This window comes from Hemicordylus capensis, chromosome 3 (genome assembly GCF_027244095.1).
Source record: "Hemicordylus capensis ecotype Gifberg chromosome 3, rHemCap1.1.pri, whole genome shotgun sequence".
Classification (NCBI taxonomy): domain Eukaryota; kingdom Metazoa; phylum Chordata; class Lepidosauria; order Squamata; family Cordylidae; genus Hemicordylus; species Hemicordylus capensis.
The window spans coordinates 33,694,426-33,709,277 of NC_069659.1; the positions used below are offsets into that span (position 1 = coordinate 33,694,426).

The following is a 14,852-nucleotide window of genomic DNA, read 5'->3' on the forward strand; positions in this document are numbered from 1 at the left end:
TATGACATTTTCCTTGTGCCAGTTGACAAAGGTCTATTCAGACAGTCCTATTTAACTGCACATTTCCCTTTCATACAGGATGTCTCTTTCAAGATGCTCTACAAAATATTGTCTGAAGGGCCAGTGGGAATGCTGTCCCACAGTTTCATGATTACAGCAGTAAGGCTGAGGACATATGACTGTCCACATCTCTTTTGTGTGCTGATCTTGCTGCCAGAAACTCCCCTCTAGGCATATCAGTAATTTTTTCCACAACAGCTAGAGCAAAACAAATGATAAAGTTTGCAAAAGGTGGGGCATGCTTTTTAACAAACGTTTGTCAATATACTCTGCCCTCCTTCCGACTGAAGCTGGAGTGGGTTATGTATTATGGACCTCCAAAAAAATGAGGCATAGTTTCCTTTTGAAATGGTAAGTTAGTCACATTGCTCTAAGGCCAAATATTCTGCCATCAAATATTCTTGAGCCTTGAATGAAATCTTAATGATTTGGCATGCAAAGATAGAAACTTGAGGATTTCAAAAAAGCACTATTCTTCTTGCTTTTAAAAAGAAAAAAAGTCTTAAGAAGTTCCAGAGATCTGAATAAACTCCTGCTTCTTTCATTCTCTTCTGATGTTTTGGCTTTTAATAAAGGCAAATGGCAAGTAATGAAAATATTAGTGTATTTTGGACATATCTGTTACACAGGTTATATTAATATGCTTATTTGAATTCCTCACATTACTTCTGACATGCTGTTTAGCTATGCTAGAGAAGTGTGATTTCTTAATTAAAACATTTTAACAGGGTAACATTTTCAGTGAGGCAGCTTAAGACACTCATATTTTTCATTCAAATGATATAACAAACAAAACAAAACACCACACAAAACAAATAAAAGCAGAAGGACGTTCTCACTTTCAGGAGTGTCACAACTACACCAGTTCTAATGCCAACCCTAGTTTTAGTAGATCAATAGCAAACCTCTGTGCTCCATTTTCCCTTTTGAAGACCAAATTCTTCCACTGCCTTTAAACATTGTTTGGTGCTATGTGTGACCACTGTTATGCATAGTTAACCTTAAATCTGGTTTCCCAACAGTAGAATAAACGTACTCTTAACCATGGTAATTTAACACAAAAACCAACAAACTACTTTTCAAAGATTTTTCAAAAGTGCTATCCGGTTTGCAAAGCACTAAGCTAAAATACATAAAACCTGTAAAAGCAGTTTTTGGGGGAAAACATCAGCCTATGAAAACAGAATAGCAGAAGAACAAACATACAATTGAAAATCCTTTAAGGTCTTGACCATTGGCAAAGACAGTATGGAAGGCATTCAGTAGTGTTAGGTCTGCAATACAAAAAGCCTTGCTTCTTGTGGAGGCCAAACTAGCCTCAACACAAGACAGAATCTAAAGCAGGGCTCTCTTGTAGGCCTTCTTGTCAGGGAGGTTCTGGACCCAGAAATGAACTAGCAATGAAAGTAGCCATTTCAAAACAGATAATATAAGACTGTGTCAATTGAAGCCAAATTAGTAGCATTTTTTGCACCAGCTAAAGGTATCCAAAGATTTCCAAACCATTTTCAGAAGCAGCCCCAAGTATAATACATTGCTTGGAAGCCACAAAGGCATGAATGGTGCTATGTCTCCATTTTCAAATACATGAGAACAAGACGGAGAATTAAGTTGAAACTCTTGGCCATAGCAACAATCTGGGCACCCAGGAACAAAGCCTGGGTGTCACCATCAGTATCGCCAAACTAATCCCTACAGGACAAATGTGATCCGATCCAGAACAGCATTCTCTACCCAACCAGTCTGAGGTCCTCATTAAAATAAATTATGTCTGATCTAGATTAAGTTCATTCATCCAGGCCATCACCAGGATGAAATAGAACTCCAATGGAGATCAACAATAGCATTAACCTGTCCAGCCTACTCTCCAGAAAGGAGCAGAACCAACACAACATGGTGCCCTCAGTCCGCAGGCTTCAAAAGACAGTTCACAGAGATACCACAGAAAAAGTGCAAGAGTCCCCTGTCTCCCTGTGACTCCCCCTGTCATTTTCCATCAGAACGACCAAGTCTAAACCCAACTGAAATGGATCTGGCATCCAAAAATGCCTGCAGCTGTCCAGCCACCAGAATCGCAAGCATCTTACTTTAAAAAGAAAAGAAAAGAAAAAGCAAGTTAAAGACTGCTCTATAGTTACAGCAAGATCTAAAAGACAGGGTCAAACAAAGCCAAACCATGGTTAAGGGAGGTGGAAGGAATTTGGGTCAACAACAAAAAGAACGTGCCCCACTCTCAATCACCAAGCCATGATGAGTAATAAGGGAGCAATACATCTGCACTGGCCCATGGAGATTTCATTTTTGTGATTTTAAACACATATTGCCGACTTTACATGAAATTATCACAATGTTGAGTACAGCTATCTAAGGTCCAATAAAATAAGGAAGCTCTGAAAAAGATGAGGAACACTATTTTAAAGACTTTAAATGCATAATAAATAAAAAGATATATTCAAGAGCAAAAGTCAGTCAATGCCCAAGAAGTGATCTAATAAAATCAAAGTCTTGCTCTTTCTATATATGATACAAATTACATGTTGATTCCCCCCACCCAAGAAATTCCTAGGAATTCATACTTTTCAGAATGCATTTGTCCAGATGTTTGTGTGTTTACCAATTCATAAATCAAACACAATTAAATATTTTTAAAATTACCCATCAAGATTTATCAGACCATAGTTTGTTGCCAGAATACTTGTCAATGCACTCATGAGTAACACGTACAGTCTCAAAGAAGTTTTCAATAACAAGAGCCTTTTGCTTCAGATCCCTACCTCCCATGTTTAATGCTCCACGAGGACCCATATCACCCATTCTCATTTCCTGTTCTCTCTGAAAGTAAACATAATTTTCATCATCAACCTATCACTTATTTTAACATGATCCATTTCCCCACAGAAAATTGCAAGGTTTAGTTTGCCCAGTCATTTTAATAAAACAAAACTAAATTTCTGGTTTGCATAAATCAGAAGGCATCAAATCCAGCAAAAAAAGAAATCTCAATTTTCTTATCAACATCTAAGATATATAATATTAAGACTTGGACTTGTTCATCACATTTATTCAGACCAGAGGATTCTAACCAGTGAGACATTAGTCCTATCCATAATTATGTTCAGTACATATTCCAAAAATTTGTGCATGTACAATTATTGGCATTACTGTATGAGCATCAAATTATATATGCACTGAACATAATGTGAAATAACAGTATTAATTATTTTATTGATTGATTTGACATATTTATATCCCACCCAAACTTATGTCTCTGGGCGGCTCACAATAAAATACAAACTTCAACAAAATAAAAAGGCCAAAACTACAATTTAATATTTAGAACAATGTTAAAAACTCTCAAAACAGTATCTAATTAAAAGCCTGGGTGAACAAATATGTCTTGACAGATTTCTTAAGAGTTGTCAGAGATGGTTGTCTTATTTCGGCAGGGAGAGCATTCCAGAGCCTTGGGGCAGCAATAGAGAAGTACTGTGCCATTTGAGGGGGCCTGTATCCAGTTTTGCTGTTGAAGTGAACTCATGAACAGTAATACACAAAACATGTATATGTGTTCAGACATCTGCATGCATGTGCAACATGTCTGAAGAGGGCCTTAGAGGGGATCTCTTGTGTTCTCTGTTCACTGAGGCAGGTGAGGAAGCACATGAGCTTGAAGCCCTCACCTGATCTCACACTGACAGAATCAAGTTATGAGTAATGTCTGAACAAGCCCTTAGAGCTGGCATACATTTTTTTATTGCCGTCTCCATCAGTGTTCCTGCTAATTTATTTTTAGTGTTCCATCAGTGTTCAGTCTCCATCAGGGTTCACGCACATGTGCACGCCTTAGAGGGAACAATAGTCTCCATGTAATTACCTCAAATCTGTGTGCTCCTATCTTCTATTTTATATACACTGAGGAATGCACAGAGTACATTCTCAGTGCAGAACTGGCACGGTTAAGGAAAACTAATTACTTTTACACTGGGTGACTATGTAAAGAGAAAGCACTCAGATAGTGATATACACAACTGCTATGACTGAGTGCATTGTCCACACAATGTCTTCTACATGATCCTGGGTATACAAGTTCAAACAATCTCAAGGTAATCACATGGAGATCCCACCAAGTCTATGAATTAGCTCCAACAGAAGTTGAGCATAGTTGATAACGTATTGGTATTAATGCTTTAAGAATTCAAGATGGGAAGCAGTGGGTTGCACTGCACCAGTTGTATCCAAACTTCCACCCTCTCTTCCCCACTGCAGCCCTGAGAGTGGGTTGCAGGGAGCGGGAAAGATCCCTTGCATGAGTGCCATTCAACTTGCACAAGTTTGGATAGAATCCAATATATGCTGTAGCCTTAAGACCTCCACAACTCAAAATACTGCAAATAATAAACAATTGCCTAGTAAAAACACATATGATCTTTAGAAATACTTGGCCTCAAAAGTTACAGCAACAGCAGCAAACCCTTGACATAAGGCAAACTTGTAAATACTCATTGATTTCAAAGCCTGTGGTACGTAAGAACGGCCTCCAGGTAGGCAAGCTCTTGGAAAATTGGAGGGACCAACTTATCTTTCTTTCAGGCCTTCAATTACTACAAATGACTAACACAGATATGTATAGACAAGCAGGTTGAATCATGGGCAGGTAATTTTCTGTGGACTTGTTAACAAAATTGCCACACATTGGCTTGGAATCTAACCACTTGGGAATAGTCAATGTGCAAGTGTACAAGACTGAGCAACTAGGTATAATAGTTACTAAACAAGTAATATACCTTAGAGAGATTCTAAGCACCATGCTAGAAACAGTGCTCAATTCATTACTATGAGTTAGGCCCACAGAAGACTTTGGAAGAGATGGAGTAATATTTACCAAGTGCCAGATTAGAACCCACCAGAGGGCTTCACAAAACTTAGTCGTAAGGGGTGGGGAAGAGGGGAAAAGAGAAGAACACAGATACCAATTTCACTTGTTACATCAAGAAACTATGAGAAGATTATAGGTGAAAGAAATTATGTGCAAGTATCGGACAACTGCACCAGTGGATAACCTGAAGAAATTTTGGAACAAAATGGTTAAAAAGTGCAGTACTGAGTGAGAACACTCTGGTGTAGATTTATTAGATAACATCTCATATATCCGCCATCTTGCAGCCAGAAAGCATCTTAGAAATTACACAAAATAAAACCAAAGAAAGTATTTTAAAATTCTACAGATTTATATACAAATACAAAAAAGATGAGGCAATGACAGTATTAAATGTAACAGCTTGTATAGAAATACTGAAAAGAAACCATTCTCATATTCAATAGAATACATTTACCAAAAAAACGAACAATTGTATGATCTCTAACGTGACTTAACACTTGCTTCATTACATAAAATGCCAATGGTAGGCCAGGAAAGCATTCTCCACACCACTTTAAAAGCCTTTTGCCCCTTAGATTTATTATAAAATAGTACACATCAGGAAATGTAGCAGGACAAAAATGTTTAGTTCTATTTACAACAAAACAATGTATCAACAGAAGACTGATTCGCATGACCAAGAGTCCAATGTGCTTCTTCTGGACTGTATTTCCAAAGAATAAAAGTTAACACAGATGTACCCCCACCACCAAAAAAGAGCTTGTCATACTGCCAAATAATGTTAACTATCCCACAATTCCCACATAATTATACTCCAACTCAGTTTTCACTATTATTTAGCAAGGAATGAGTATTTGTAGTGTAAAAAAAAATGGCATGGTATAGATCAGGGCTGCTCAATGTTGGGTCCAGTGTTCCCTCTAACATGGATTCCTAGAGGTTGTTGACTACAACTCCCATAATCCCCAAGCAAAGATAACTGCAGCTGGGGATGCTGGGAGATGTAGTCAACATCTGGGAATCCCTGTTAGAGGGAACACTGGTTGGGTCCCACAGATGTTATTGGACTTCAATTCCCATAATCCTCAACCAAAGAACACTGGGACTGGGGATTATGGGAGTTTACGGCCAATAACATCTGGGGGACACAACGTTGAGAATCCCTGGTATATATAAGATGCAAGAGCCTGTTGATTCTGCCAGGCCAATACTTACAGCAGAAATGTTTAAAAAAATGCCCTGAGCCATTTTTGGAAAGGCGGTATAGAAACTGATATCATCATCATCATCATCATCATCATCATCATCATCAATAATAATAATAATAATAATAATAATAATAATAATAATAATAATAATAATAAATGTAGGCTGCAAGCCCTTGGGTTGACAATCTATTAAAAGGATTTAGTGGCTGAAAGAAAAGGCGCTAGGATTCTGAGAAGGAAGAAAAGCATTAGTTACTCATCAATAGGAAGCACAGAAAGGCTTTCATTGAGTAATAAGAACTTCAGCTTGTTAAAACTGTCCAGCTAAGTTATCTTGTATCCTCTGTGCTATTACAACTGTAATAGCAGCAATGCCTCCATTTAAACAAGTATTCCATTGGAAGCAATTCTTTTAAAGCAACCATTGACACTTGTGTTCAGTTATTATGTTGACTAAGCCCAGTGTTTGCATGCAAAACAGCATTAACTGTGAATGGTAGCAGAAAATGCAAAACTTCCCAAATGTTTGGTTCATCTTTATATTGGGACTAGGGATGTACAGAATCGGTTTGATCGTGAATGGGACCACCGCAAACCAGGCCAATTCGAATGGATCGATTGGGGACCGCTTCAAATCAGTTCAACTGAACTGGATCACATACCCACGGTTTGGTCTGAATTAGGGATTTGCATGGAACAGGTCCGGAGCCCTTTATGGGCCTCTGAACCAGTCTAAACAACAGGCAGATCTGGGGCATGATCAATTGAATCCATTAGAATGGGTGCTGCACCTGCGCGGAAGCCTCTCGGTGTTGAGTTCCACAGTTCCTTTTCTGTGCCTGCGCCCTGCCCCACGTGGCTATTTAAGGCGGTAGGAAGCACAGGCACCTCAGTTCCTTTGCGACCGCCGCAGAAATCGGTTCACTCAGTTTCTTTGGCTCCTCATTCTGGTTCCTTTGCTACTAGTGTTTTCTTCAAAAGGTCTACTGTCTTTTCACGGCTATTGCAACCTTGGATTGTACACAGGATAATGTTTTTGCTCTACCGATTCTGTTTGGCGACTGATTTTTAGCATTTTTGACCTTGGACTGTGTTACGACGACGACTCGTGAGTAACGGCCTGACTCTGTTAATTTGTGGGCTCTGTCCCTGCTTCAGAAGAATATGGATACCCCTAAAAAAAAGAAAACTTTTAAATGCTGTGAAAAGTAGAGAAAAATTGCCCTCACAAGATGCCAATAATTTATGCCCGTTGTGTCTGGGGGAAGCTCACAACATGTCCACATGCAAAATTTGTCAATCTTTTTCCAAGCAAATGCAAAGAAATCATGGGCTCCGTTTGAGGGCTTCTATCTATGCTGATGTTTTGGCAACCCCTTCGTCAAAAGATGTGCCATCGTCACCACAGGTGCATGGCTCGAGGGCCATGGGTTCCAGCCAGTCTAAAACCTCACTGCATGCCATTAAAGCCCCAAAGGCCTCAAAAAGCCAGGGGGACAAAATGGTGACTGCCAGTGAGCCTGCCAAAAAGATGTGGAAATTGTCGAAGTCGATATTGACGCCGTCGCCGACATCGGCTCAAGATGTGGTCTTTGTTTCTGTATCGAAGCCTACGACGTCTAAGACTCCTTCGACATTGCACTCGGCATCAAAGTCTCCAGCATGGCTCCAATGACCGTCAACGCTGAAAGCTGTTTTATCCACCTCGATACCGATAGATCCATCAACATTGAAGCAGCCAACGGACCACACTTCGACATCAACATCACCTTCGACATCGGAGCAGCAGCCTTCGACGCTAGAACTACCGGCTGCATTGATATTGACGCAATCGATACCCACAGCTCGTGTTTGACGCTGACGGTGATAAGATCACCACTGACATCGTGAGACAAAGAATCAGCTTCTACTTTAAACACTCCAGCTAACGTTACAATGATGACCCCCCAATTTCGGGCACCAATACTTTTGCACTCGAAGAGGGTGACCTTTCTGATACCGAGGAAACACCTTTGGATCCGAGGTGAAGTGTGCTAAAACTTCTAAGGTGTGAATTCTCATTCTATCATAGCAAATGAGATTTTTTTCAATTAAACAGCTCTCATGACCCCACTTTCACTTTTTCACACTTTCCTTTACTATGAATAATATGAGGAAGTAATCAATTTAGCACACTTCACCTTATGAAGACAAACCTCATAAAAATAAATTCACCAAAATTCACCCCCTGCCCAATCACTCTTAAATTGGGCATGGGTGGTAGCCTCCACCCATTAGACACTATCTACCAGCCCACCCCACTCCTTTGGGGCAGATCCACTTTCTGCCCCCAATCTGCCCCAAAGACACCCAAACTTCAAAAATTCTCAAAAACTCAGCCCTCTGCCCAATCCCCCTGAAATTGGGGTGGTAGCCTCCACCCATGAGGCACTACCACCCCACCCCACTATTCTGCCCCAGGCCCCACTTTCTGCCCCAATATGCCCCAAAGACATGAAAATTTCAGAAATTTACCAAAAATCAGCCCTTTGCCCAATCCCCCTGAAATTGGGGTGGTAGCCTGCACCCATTAGGCACTACCACCCCACCCCACTCCTTTTGCCCAGATCCCATGTTATGCCCCCGAACTGCCCCAAAGTCACTAAAACTTTAAAAATTCACCAAAAATCAGAATTTTGCCCAATCCCCCTGAAATTGGGGTGGTAGACTCTACCCATTGGGCACTACCACCCCACCCCAAAATTTTGCCCCTGGGCCCCTTTTTACCCCCCCGAATCGATTCGGATTCGGATTAAATCCGAATCCGAACCGAATCAAGGGTGATTCGGGTGACCCAGATTCGGGCACAAAACAGAACAGGGGTGATTCGGTTCGGGTCCGAGCTGAATCACCCGAAATGCACACCCCTACATAACACTTCCCATCAGTGCAAACAGCTTTGCCAGGGGCAACCTCACCAGGACTTGCTTATGATTATGATGAGGGCAGGGCTTGGAGGCCGAGTACGTTGGGCTCTTCTATGCCAAAGGTTGGCAGCTACAGCCTGCCAATTCGTACACCGTCTGCAGGGGACGCCCCTGCTGTTCCACCAGTCCAGAAGGGGCAGTGCTCTACAATTTCCACACAAACACTAAAGCTGATGTCTACAAAGCAGACGCAAACCACTATGCGGAAGGTGTCTTCTGTGGCTGTTTCATCTCCAGTGCTGCACAATGTGTGTGGTAGGTTCCTCACACTTCTACTCCAACTTCGAAGAGGTTGGAAGGCCTCTACAGGGTACGGGAACAGGACAACACCTACCTGTTTAAGCATTCTGTACCTAACTCTCTGGTTATTGACTACGCCACCACCTCGAGGTTGAGAAAGTGACATACTACTCCGGCAGACAAAGAAAACAGAAAGTTGGACAGCTTGGGCAGGAAACTGTATTCCACCTCTTGTCTTTTGGTCAAGATTGCCAATTATTCTGCCTGTATGACAAAATATAGTTATTGCCTCTGGGAGAGCCTGGGAAAAGATCTTGACATGCTCTCACCAGAGGAATTTAAAGCACGTTTCCAAAAGACTACAAAAAGCTGGTGACCTCACCTGTCAACAGCTTGGCACCGCTAAGCACTTAGTGGAATTGGAATCTAGATCCATCACTGCGACCATAAACTTGCGACGCCCTGCCTGGCTACGGTCTGCTTCACTTCAACAAGATGAACTTTGACAAAATCAAAGGCCTTCCGTTTGACGGCAAAGGCCTCTTCTCGGAGGAAACGGATGCTACGATGGAAAAGATGAAGTCGAAATGTACAGCAAAGACTTCCACTTCTTCTTCTTCAGCACCTTGCACTTATAAACTACCACCCACGTCCATCCTTCAGATCTCAGGAATGGAGGGACTACTGGAAGACATACCAACCCTTCACGAAACGAACCACTCAACAAAAGGGTAAATATACCTTGACCCAACGTAATAGATGGAGGCCAACAAGCAGCGTCTTTGAAATTCTAGAGCCCCCATCACAACAACAGCCATTGCCAGACCTTCTGCCTTACTCCCCCTCTCAGAACATCGGAGAGGGACAAGTAGCAGCTTGCACCATCACTCAGCCAACCCTACTAGCCATCAACACCATCAGATTGGCGAGTCATGCTCAGGCATGGCACAACATAACATTGAACCCTTGAAAACTGTTACGTCCGGCCACACAATAGTTCAAGACTCGCCCTCATTTCAGGGGCCTACGCTTCACAAGTGCAACACCTGCCTTATTTCAGGAGGTTCAAGAACCCCTCTGGCAAAGAGACTGTAGTCCAAGTGTGATAAGCTCATCGACAGGAGGGCTTTATTTATTTCTATTATTTCCAAACTCAAGAGAAGGATGGAGGAATTCAACCTATAATGGACCTGAGACATCTCAACAAATTCATCCATGTGAAAAAGTATCGGATGATAGTGTTGCAGGACATCTTGCCACTTCTACACCATGAGTGGTGGCTTGTGACGTTAGGTTTTTGAAATGCCTACTTTCACATAGGGATCTGACCAACCTACCAAACATTCCTGAGTTTCACTGTAGGGACCTCCATTTACCGATATCAAGTCCTTCCCTTCGGACTTTGCAGTGCCCTGCATGTATTCACCAAATGCATGGCGGTGGTAGTGGCTCACCTAAGAACGGAAGGTCTGAAGTTATATCCGTATCTGGATAATTGGCTCCTGATGTCAAGAGACAAAGGAGAGTTACTTTTGCAGTATATGTTGAACCTCCAGGATCTCGGGATCCAGATCAACTGGAAGACAACTCATCTAACCCCAGTGTCCACCATATCTTACATAGGGGCCGTACTGGATACGGATGCAGGAAGGGCATTCTTGCCAGAGGACCGCTATCTTGCCATCACTACTCTGGTCCATCAATTTCAAGCCAACCCATTACAGCCAGCGAGGCAAATTCAACGCCTGCTTGGCCTGATGGCCTCCTGCAAGTCAACTGTTTGAGGAAGATGAGGAAACTACCACTCTGGTTCCTGTCCTCCTTCCATCTGAACAGGGACAGTCCCAGGAAACAGTTACTCATCCCTCTGCCAATCCTTTGATCCTTGTCCCGGTGGACTTGGAGATTCAACTTACTAAGGGGGATCCCTTTCCTTCTGCAGGCCCCGTCCGTTTGGGTGACAACCGATGCTTCGCTCAGAGGTTGGGGAGGCCATTGCAATGCCAAGCTGGCTCAGGGTCTTTGGTCAAGCAACCAATGCCAACTTCACATAAACTTCCCAGAGCTGTTGGCAGTTTTTCAGGCCATGAAGGCTTTCCTCCCGATGCTCAAAAGTCGGGTGGTACAACTACAGTTGGACAATACCACTGCGATCGCCTACATCAACCGGCAGCATAGAATGGTCTCCAGGTCTCATTGTGCGCTGAGCATTCAGATTTGGCATTGGTGCATCAAGAACAGCATCACCCCGTGGTCTTCCACATCAAGGGAACAGAGAATGTTCTAGAAGATGGACTGAGACGCTCGTTCTCGACAGCAACCCATCAAAAATGGGAATTGAACAACCTTTACCTGTGGCTTATATTCGACCTATGGGGATTCCTGGAAATAGATTTTGGACTGGTCGCAACATCTGATTTACATGTTCTCCCAGCTACTTCTGGTGAACAGAGTGGTGGCAAAAATTCTAACAGAACCTGTGAAGTGCATTCTGATCACGCCATGGTGGCCCCGTCAGGCATGGTCTCCACATCTACTCAGACTGTCTTCTCACACCTACAAAAGACTTCCAGGATGTCCAGATCTTCTGATACAGGTTCTGCACCCAGAGGTTCTCACCTCGCAACTAACAGTGTGGAAGATCAGCTACTAAATAAAATCCTCCTGAATCAGCAGAAACCCTCCACTAGAAGGAACTATGCTAGCAAGTGGAAACGGTTCGCTTCCTACGCTGCGGAACACAGCTTCCATCCTTTGAGAGCTTCCATCCACCAGGTCCTGCTTGACCTTACCACGCTGAAAACATCTAAGTTAAGTATGTAGTACACTGCTCTGGGCTCCTTGGAGGAAGAGCGGTATATAAAATGTAATAGTAATAGTAATAGTAATAATAATAATAATAATGGAGCTAACTGAACACACATTCTAATGGATTCAACGGATCACACCCCAGATAAACAGATCGATCGCTCACCTGTAACTGATGATCTGGTAGTGATTCGTTGATATCCATTACACCCTCCCGAACCTCCCCTCCACAGTAGTGCTTACCTTTTACAGTAGAACTTACCTGCTACGTCAGATTTCCTGACTGCTTCAGCAGTCTCCAAGGAACCGAGGTGCCTGCGCTTCCTCCCGCATTAAATAGCCACATGGTCATGTGGGGTGGGGCGCAGGCACCAAAAAGGAACTTGACACCGAGAAGCTTCCACGCAGACGCAGAACCCATTCTAATGGATATCAATGGATCACTATCAGATCATCAGTTACAGGTTAGCAATCTGTTTTCCAGCCAGTTCAAAAGTGGGGGTGGGGTGTTGACTGGCGGTTCCGCCGGTTCAAAGGCACAAGCACGTCAGGTACTTCCACTGACGTAGGGTCCAACAAAGCAAAAGGGTGGCAGGGAGGTATGCTGCCACCCTGATGGACTCTTTGCAAACTGAGCGCTGAGGTGGAGGAAGTGGAGGGAAGGGTAAGTGCACCCTCCCCCACCCTTAAAGTCAACCTGTCCCCCCCCTTCAAACTTCCCCTGCCTGGTTCTGTGCACATCGCTAGTCTGGACCAAACCATGCCAAACAGTCTGTGCACACCCCTAATTGGTGCTGCTCTTCAAATTTTTGCCAAACATCACAGCACATATAGGCATACAAGTGTTCTCAACCGAGTTCAAATACTACTCAATATATGGATTTGTATGATTTTCAGTTTTCGAAACACTGGACAGGGTTTTTCACTCTCAAAATCTCAAACTGGGGTGAATGGGGATTAAATAGCTCACAAACTCAGAATTACTGTTTCACATTAGTTCAATTGTATGTCAGAAAAGCTAGCTGTCTTATTCTGTCACTCCAGATGTCATTCCATTCAGTCAACCCTAGATGTCATTCCATCCAGTAATGGCTCTTTTGTTTACAGAATTCAAACACCACACAGGCTTGGTTCAGATATGGGAAAAGGGAGGGAGGGGAGTTGTACTTGAGCACAGTGTCTCAAGAGCTCACCTGCAAGTCCCACACCTGTACGGATGCACTCCGAAATCTCAGCCTCATGCTGAACAGTTATAGTATTTGTAGACTGGAATGCTGAGTTGTTTGCCTCAGCCTTCCAATCACGGAAAGACTCTCTTCAAACTTGCAGTGATGGTCTCTGCAGACAAATGCTGTATGCTTGTTTGGCATGGAGGCAAGTCTTCCGAGTGCATCGACACTGGTATGGGGCTCAGGAACATAAGAACCACCCTGCAGGATCAGGCCCAGGACTTATCTAGTCCAGCATCCTGTTTCACACAATGGCCCTACCAGATGCCTCTGAGAAGTCCACAGGCCTTTTGGTATTTTCTCCCTCTTTTTCTCCATTTTTCCTAGCTTTGGGTTTCAAGCTTTGGCTATAGTCTCATTTTGAGTGTTTAATCGGATCTCCTGTTTTGCGTTCTATCCTTTGTATTACTGAGACCGATTTGCAGATTGCCCAGAGTGGTAAGATCCTCCTCCTAGTCCTATTATTATTATTATGCAACTTTGTTAGCCGCCCCATAACAACTTGTTCTCTGGGTGGCTTACTCCCTTAATAAGGACTGTGATGTCACTTGCTTATCAATATTAGAAAGACATCAAAAAGGAGAATGTGGCTTGTATTTTATTTATATACACACACACCTCATATAAAACAGTTGTTTTACCATTATGTAATAACTATATTACATTAACTTTAACCATATCACATAAGCACATCATTTTATGCTTTTAATCAAGAAGCCATGTATGAAGACTTTGGTTTAAATCTATTCCTATTTATTGTTGCTGACAATCACTGACAAAGTCTTTTGAAAATCGATTGCCAACATTTTATGAAAAAGAGAAGTTAGACAAGCTAAAGGTCAGATACAAGAAACTGATGGGTATAGGTTATTTATGCAAATCAGGCACCAGCAGACAGCCGATTTTCTAATCAGAAAAACCAGAAGAACACAGATGGCTGAGAGTTGGCCCTCTGGTCCTAATCAACTGAATGGTGAAGTCATCTCATCCAGGTATATTTCTGCATACGATACAACAATTCATAATTTCTGCAATTACAGCAGTTCTTGAAATCTTGCAACCAAAGCAATGGTAATCGGTTTTTAATTATATTCTAAAATGACACCTTTCTAATTAAGGTGTCATGTTTGATAGACATGGCCTATCAAAACCTAAGTACTCCAAAAACCCTCCCCTTGGGAGGTTAAGACCTTCACGAAATAAGGGATTATAAAAATGTAGAAATAAAGGCTTATAAAAATTTAATACGATGTAAAGATCTCAGTTGGATCCAGCTTATTTGGGGGAGGGCGGAAGGTCTGTGCCAAATTCCTTCATATAATTACAACTAAGGCCAGAATGTTCTATTCATTATTGATGCAATGGTCCCCATGCGAGTGTAGTCATAATGTGGTTGCAGCCAAGTTTTCATTTTGCTCAGAGCAAAGTTTTTGTATGCATCCCATATTTCCCACCCTCAACC

General features: G+C 42.4%; 1 protein-coding gene across 3 annotated transcripts in view; it reads right to left on the bottom strand.

Annotated features, from left to right (window-relative positions):
• Window positions 1–14,852, bottom strand: part of PSPC1 (paraspeckle component 1) — a 101,413-nt gene that overhangs the window by 45,623 nt on the left and 40,938 nt on the right. Inside the window, exon 7 of one of the 3 annotated variants that reach the window (XM_053309689.1) lies at window positions 2,835–2,892. The exons of the other annotated variants lie outside the window; for them this stretch is intronic. Within the exon in view, the coding sequence (XP_053165664.1) occupies window positions 2,835–2,892 (58 nt within the window). The remainder of the gene's footprint in view (window positions 1–2,834; window positions 2,893–14,852) is intronic. 3 annotated transcript variants of the gene reach the window in all.